The sequence below is a fragment of the Rhincodon typus genome, chromosome 6 (assembly GCF_021869965.1).
Source record: "Rhincodon typus isolate 14 chromosome 6, sRhiTyp1.1, whole genome shotgun sequence".
Taxonomy (NCBI): domain Eukaryota; kingdom Metazoa; phylum Chordata; class Chondrichthyes; order Orectolobiformes; family Rhincodontidae; genus Rhincodon; species Rhincodon typus.
In genome coordinates, this window is record NC_063337.1 from 18,248,548 (window position 1) to 18,256,588 (window position 8,041).

The following is an 8,041-nucleotide window of genomic DNA, read 5'->3' on the forward strand; positions in this document are numbered from 1 at the left end:
TGCTTAATGTTACGCAGTAATAACAGCCTCAAAATGGGGCAGGGACTAATCACTCCAATAACACAAGTTAGGTGGCTCCAAACTGTATATTCTACTCATAGGACCACCATTTGAGTGCAGTGCCCAGATGTGGTAGCCATGAAGGAGATGGCCACACCGAGCAGGCAGTGCAGAAACTAGTCTCAAGGCTGACCCATTGCAGGCAATGATGCTACTGGTCAAAAGTGAGGGAAATCAAGCTGAAAACCTATTTGATGCATGGCACGATGGCTCAGTGGTTAGCACTGCTGCCTCACAGCACCAGGGACCCGGGTTCAATTCCACCCTTGGGCAACTGTCTGTGTGGAGTATGCACATTCTCCCCATGTCTGTGTGGGTTCCCTCCAGGTGCTCTGGTTTCCTCCCACAATCCAAAGATGTGCAGGTTAGGTGGATTGGCCATGCTAAATTGCCGATAGTGTACAGGGCTGTGTAGATTAGGAGGATGATCTGGGTGGGATGCTCTGAGGGTCAGCGTGGACTTGTTGGGCTGAAGGGCCTCTTTCTACACTGTAAGAATTCTATGATCTATGATAACTTCCTTTTCCATTGAGTGAATTGTTATGAATGTACAATCCTGGACATTACATGGAAAGTAAAGGACATCAATGAAGCAGCCCTTTCTAGGGCAAACATGTTGAACATACCAGTACTCATTAAGCAAAAATGGGCTTCGCTGGCTTGGGCATGTCCCCAGATTATGCTAAACTTGGAGGTAGCCTGCTCTGAGAGATCAGTAAGGTATTCGGTGCTCTGATTCAAGAATGCTGTCAGAAGGGACTTGCAAGCCCTCCACCATGAGAAGTGGGAAATCTACTGACAACTGGTACAAATGTGAATACCAACTGTTTCTAGGCTTTTGCCACCATGCCAACATGTGCTTTCAGAAGCTCCAAAGCCGAACCTAAGTTTGCAAATCAATGATCTACAGACATCATTCTACACCACCAGCAAGATATAACTTCATATGTGGTACCTGTGTCAGCCCAGAATCAGCTTGTTCAGCCGTTGAAAGAACTGCAACAGATGACATGATCGACCCTCAGGATGCCAATCATGATCCTCATGTGCAACTTCACCCACCAGGAACTTCTTCCTGAATTTCTTATTCTGGGTAAACATTATCTTTATATTTAGTACCCCCAGTGTTTATCCACATTTACATATCTACATGACACCGCCTCAATAATTTCACGTGTGAGGGATAAAATAGGTAACATAGAGCAATCAACTCATCTTCATTTATTAGGAACAGCAAGCACTTTAGCTTACATTTACAAGAACAGTTTTTGTTTAACAATATATATGTCAAGCATTCAGACCAAGGGATTAGAAATTCACTAAAACCCTCAGTGTCTGATGACTGAAAGGCCTTAGACAATGGCCTTTTTCCACTGTGCTTTTGCAGCTATAAAGCTAATTCGTGATAATAAAGCTAATTCAATTCAATTCAACTCTATTCAACCTTCCCTAAACTTTAGTGTGTCCCACAACATGTAGTCCTAGACCTCAAGTCTGAGAAGAGTATCACGCAATCAGCATCACAGTGAAGCAATCAGGGAAGACAGTTCTGCAATCAGTTTGGGAAAACGTTATGCAGCTAGCACTTTGGCAGGAAGAATAGAGGAGCTAAATATTATTTAAATGGAGACGCACTGCAGAAAGCTGCATCACAGAGGGATTTGGGTTTCTCGTGCATAAATCACAAAAAGCCAGCAACAAGTTCAGCGGGTCGGAGGGAAGTCAACTGGAATGCTGGCTTTCATTTCAAATGGAATGGAGTATAAAAATAGTGAAGCCTTGCTAAAACTATACCAGGCACTAATCAGAATACCCCAAGAATACAGTGAATGGGTTTTTGTCCACTTATCTAAGGTAAGATATACTGGCACTGGAAGCAGGCCTGAGAAGATTCACTAAGTTGATCCCCAGTATGGAAGGATTTTGTGAGGAAAGGTTGAGTAGGTTGGGCCCTTACACACTGGAATTTCAAACAGTGAGAGATGATTTATTGAAACATATAAGATTCTTAGCGGGTTTGATAGGATAGATGTGGAGGGGTTTTCTGTTTTGGTAGAGCCTATGGCCAGAGGACATAACCTCAGAGTAAACGGTCACCGTTTAAGATAGATGAGGAGGAATTTCTCCTTCTGACAGGAGAGCATTTGTGTAACTCTTTACCCCAGAGGGCTGCAGAGGTTGGGTTTTTAAATATATTCAAGGATGAGATAGGCATATTTTTCATCTGTAAGGGAATCAAGGGTGATGACGAAAATGCTTGAAAATAATTTTGAGGATAATCAGATCAGTCATGATCATATTGAATCGCAGAGCAGACTCAATGGGCAAAATGATCTGCTTCTATTCTTATGTCTTATGGTCTTATGATCATGCAGAGGCTTGGGATATCAACTGTGGCTCAACTGGTAGTGCATTCACCTTTGAACCACAAGGTTCCAGGTTCAAGTCACACTGCCATGGCTGAAGCACATGAAAGCCAAATATTGAGAGAGCACTACATTGTTGCAGCTGTCATCTTTCAGGTAACACACTGAACTAAGGCTACAACTGACTTTCAGATGGATCTAACAGATCCAATGGCAGGTCAGAGTATTCCCAAGAACAGGGGAGCTATTCCTGTTGTGTAAGGACTTTAGGGCCCTGGAACAATCTTACAATGATGTCATGGAGCTGCTCCTCTGTGGGTGGAGTAATTGGGATTGAGAGAAGGGATAAGGTCATTGGCTTTGAGAGAAACACATGCAAGCAGCCTGTGGAGTATACCAGAGATAGTAGGAACTGCAGATGCTGGAGAATCTGAGATAACAAGGTGTAGACCTGGATGAACACAGCAGGCCAAATATTTCTGAAGAAGGTCTAGGCCCGAAACGTCAGCCTTTCTGCTCCTCTAATGCTGCTTGGCCTGCTGTGTTCATCCAGGTCTACACCTTGCTATCTGTGGAGTATACCAACTAGCATTGGGTGATAGAGTTTGTAGCATAGTCTTTTCAATCATGGAACACAGCCTGGTGTAGCTCTGAATGACATCTATTGTGGTACTTAGTCTTAAAATTTAATGAACAGTGTTATAAAGGAGGCTAAGTCTAGAGACTGTTCTTGTTCTTGCTTCCTCCTTAACCAGTCTGCCTTGAACCCAAACTCATGGGTGTGCCCATAAACTGCACAATGAAAATATCACTCAAAAATTCAATCCCTCAATCAACATCAAATGAAAAACAGTTTATTTGGTCATTAACAAATTATTACTCACTTTTATAAATTTTCAAACTGTTGGAGGAATGCAGATGAAAGTCTGAGATGCCAGCAGAACAAAGCTGAAGCCGAACTTACCTTTCAGAACTTTCAATTCCTTGTTGTGATTATTCACAAACAGTTCCTTGTTTTCTGGAAGCAGCCATTCATCCACTAGATTCTCATTAATTTTAACACCATTGCTCAAACTCCGAAGTAAGCTGGACTTGGTATGAGCTATTAACGGGAACAGTTATACTATTACGTTATTGCTACAATTAAAACATTTTCTCTTTATTGTCTTAATAGCCAAAACAGTTCAATACTTTTTAACTGCTCTGACCTCATTAAACTTACAAAGTTATGACCCTTTAAATGTATGTTTTTCTTACAGAGAACATTACAGACTCCCAGTTCAAAATGACAAGTATAACTCCCAAATATTCCACCTTTTACTTCAACCATACACTTCATAATTGCACCAATATGATACCAGTAATGTTTACTGAATCAGGGAATTATTACATCACAGAGGAAGGCCATTCAGTCCACTGTGTCCAGACCAGCTCTTTGAAATCAGAATTTTATTTATTGTCATTCATTCATCATCCATTTCCCATAATATGACACATTGTTAATTTTGAAATAACATCTAATTACCTTTTGAATACATCAATTGAGCCTGCATCCACCATAATCTCAGGGAATGCAGATGCTAACTAATCACTGCCATCAAAGAGCTTTTTCTTAAAATACCTTCACTTATTTTATCTCCTTTTTAGTCTTCTCTTATCTGAGGCAAGTCCTAACTTCTCCAATCTATCATCATAACTAAAGTTCCCTATCCCTGGAACCAATCTCATAAAAACATATTCTGCACTCTCACCATCATATCCTTCCCAAAGTGTGATGCCCAGAACTGAACTCAATATATAGAATTTGAATTCCCCCAGTGTGGAATCAGGCCATTTGCCCCAATAAGTCCATACCAACCCTCCAAAGAGCATCCTACCCAGCCCCATCCCTATCCCCCTACCCATGGCTACCACATATCCCTGAACACTTTGGATAATTTAGCATGGCCAGTCCACCTGACATATATATCTTTGGACTGTAGGAGGAAAACCAGAGCATCCAGAGGAAACCCACACAGACACAGGGAGAACATGTGAACTCCACACAGACAGACATCCAAGGCTGGAATTGAACCCAGATCCCTGGCACTGTGAGCCAAAAGCACTAACCACTGAGCCACCATGTCACCCCAAATACTTCAACTGACACTGAACTAGTGTCTTAAATACGTTCAACGTAACCTCCTTGCTCTCGATCTTAATGTACCTGTCAATAAGGCTGAGGATACTGTATGCTTTATTAACAGGTCTGTCAACAGTCATGTACCATTATTAATTTATGCACAAACACACCTAGGTACCTCTTCAGGATTTTACCTCTTATTTTACATTGTCTCTCCATGTCTTACCTGCCAAAATGCATTGACTCATACTACTCCACATCAAACTTCATCAGCCACCTATGTGCTCACTCCATCAACTTGTTTTAAAGTTCCAACAATCTACCTCACAATTTAGAAGGTTTATATCATCTGAAAATGCTGATATTTGCATACCATGGTCTAGGTCATTAATCCATTGCAAAAAACACAAGGGTCCAAGTGAGGGAGCTTGGGGTCCAAGTCCTTAGCTTCCAGAAAGTGGCAATGCAAGTGGATAAGGTGGTAAATAAGTCGTATGGAACTTTTACCTTCATTGGTCGGGGCATTGAGTATAAAATTTGGCAAGTTATGTTGCAGCTATATAGGACTTTAGTTAGGCCACATTTGAAGTATTGTGTGCAGTTCTGAAGGAAAGATGTGGAGGCTTTGGAGAGGTTGCAGAAGAGGCTCACTAGGATGTTGCCTGGATCACAGTGTATTAGCTATAAGGAAAGGTTGGACAAACTTCGATTGTTTTTGCTGGAGCTTTGGAGGCTGAGGGATGCCCTGCTAGAAGTATATAAAACTTATCAGAGGCTTGGTTAGGGTGGAAATGTCAAATACAATGGGGCAAAGGTTTAAGGTGAGGTGGAAAGTTTAAAGGAGATGTGCAAGGAAAATTTTTTACACAGAATGTGGTAGGTGCCCAGAATGCATTGCCTGGAGAAGTGGTAGAAGCAGATATGTTGACAAAATTTAAGAAGCATTTAGACAGACACAAGAATAGGCAAGGAATAGAGGGATACAGACTATGTGCAGCCAGATGGCATTAGTTTAGAATGGCCTCGTAGTTGGCACAGACATGGTGGGTCGAAGGGCATGTTTCTACACTGTACTGTTCTATGTTCTATGACACGGAGCCTCATTGTAGGGGCTGGTCCAAAAGATCAAGTTGCAAGGAATCCATTGTAAGTTTGCAAGTTGGATACAAAATTGACTTGGTCATAGAAGACAGAACATAGTTGTGGAGGGGTGTTTTTCTGACTGGAGATCTATGACCAGTGGTGTTCTGCAAGAATCAGTGCTGAGGCCTCTGTTGTTTGTAATATGAAATGATTTGGATGAAAATGTACATGGTCTGATTAGTGAGTTTGCAGACGGCATAAAAGTTGGTGGAGTTTTGGATAATGAGGAAAGTTATCAAAGAATACAGCAGGATACAGATCAGTTGGAAAGCCGGGTGGAGAAACAGCAGATGGTGTTTAATCCAAACAAGTGTCCCCATCCACCACCCTGCTCCTCACTTTGAGCAACTTCTCCTTTAACTCTTCTCACTTTCTGTAGATCAAAGGTATAGTCTGCATGGGCCCCGTAATGCCTGCCTCTTTGTGGAGTACATGGAACATTCCTTGTTTCAGTGCTACTCTGACCATCACCCACAACTCTTTCTCTGGTACACTGATGACATCATTGGTGCTGCTTCCTTCTCTCATCCGGAATTGGAAAGGTTGATCAATTTCACTTTCAGTTTCCACCCTGCCCTCACCCTCACCTGGTCCATCTTTGACTCCTCCCTTCCGTTCCTTGACATCTTTGTTTCCATTTCTGGGGATAGGCTGACCACCAAAATCCACTACAAACTTACCGACTCCCATAGTCACCTGGACTATACATCGTCACATCCTGCTTCCTGTAAGGATTCCATTCTATTCTCCAGTTTCTTCGGCAATGTCAATCTGTTCTGATGATGCCACCTTCTGCAGGGAAGCCTCAGAAATGCCCACTTTTTTCCATCAACTGAGGACTCCCTGCTATCTTAGTTGACAGGGCCCTTAAACATGCCCAACCCATTTCCCGCATTTTGGCTCTCACTCCCTTCTCCTCCCCCCAACAACAGCAATAGAATCCCTCTGGTCCTCACATAGCAGCCCACCAGTCTCTGCATCCAAAGGATTGTAGGCCGCCATTTCCATCACCTCCAACAAGATGCCACGATCAGACACTTATTCCACTCCCCTCCCTTGTGAGCATGCCTTTGGGACAGTCTGGTAAACTCCCCCTCCATTCCCAACACCATCGCACACGCCCACAACACCTTCCCTTGCAATCGCAGAAGCAGTAACACCTGCCCATTTACCTTCTCCCTCTTCACTATCCAAGGCCCCAGATGCACGTTCTAGGTGAAGAAGTGATTTACCTGCACTTCACACAATCTATAGCCTGTTGTGCTCGCTGCTCACAATGTGGTCTCCTCTACATTGGGGAAACCAAATGTAGACCGGGTGACCGCGTTGCAGAACATCTTTCCACAAAAATGACGCAGAGCTTCCTGCGGCCTGCTGCTTCAACATAACACACCAATGTCAACCATGCCAACATGTCTCTCTCGGGCCTGCTGCAGTGTTCCAGTGAGCCTCAGCACAGCTCAAAGAACAACATCTCATTTTCCACTTGCGACCCTGCAGCCTCTGGGACTCAACATCAAGCCTGATTTCATCTTTCCATGTTTTCCACCCACCCTACACCCAGTCTTGTTACGACATTGCTTGCTTTTAGTACGGACAACTCATTCTCACCCACTCTCAGGGCTTTTATCACCTTACATGTTTTGCTTTCAGCACAGGCTATCCATTCTCTGCTACCCTCACATTATCACTTATTCAGCTTCTCTTCTGTACTGGCCTGCCATTCGTAAGCCGCATTTATGTATCCCTTTCATATCTCTTTGTGCTCTATCTCCACTTAACCACTCACCTGTCCCTCCACCACTCCCCAACCTCGCCTTCAGCATCAATACCAGTTTTTCCTAGCTGCCATTGGTTCTGATGAAGAGTCACCGGACTCAAAACATTAACTCTGCTTTCTTCCCACAAATGCTGCCAGACCTGCTAAGCTTCACCAGCAATTTCTGTTTTTGATTTTAGGTTTATCATCCTCGAATTCAAATTTCTCCTTGGTTTCAACTTTTTCAGTGGGTGGACCCTGCTCCAACTCCTCACCCCTCTGAGATATCTCTAATTCTGGCCTCTTGAACACTCCCAATTTTAACTGCTCTGCCAGCACCTTCAGCCATTTCGTCCTTAAGCCAAGGAACTTCTCCATCTTTGTCCTTTAATGTTATTGGTAAGGTTAACCAACCCTTTAGTCAGTTGATCTGATTTTTCCTTATCTGTCCGATTTCTTTTAAAATTCCCTGCAAAGCATCTCAGGGATTTTCATTAAATTAAAGCTGTACAAGATTTCTGATTAAATAAATCCTGGAAAGTCAGGGAAAGCTAGAATGATTAGAGATAACAAGTTGTACAGCTGGATGAA

The 8,041-nt window shown here is 43.0% G+C and overlaps 1 protein-coding gene across 1 annotated transcript in view; it reads right to left on the bottom strand.

Annotated features, from left to right (window-relative positions):
- Positions 1 to 8,041, bottom strand: part of LOC109911306 (von Willebrand factor A domain-containing protein 3B-like) — a 117,957-nt gene that overhangs the window by 38,862 nt on the left and 71,054 nt on the right. The window contains exon 16 of the mRNA XM_048597894.1: positions 3,391 to 3,528. Coding sequence (XP_048453851.1) covers positions 3,391 to 3,528 — 138 coding nt within the window. The remainder of the gene's footprint in view (positions 1 to 3,390; positions 3,529 to 8,041) is intronic.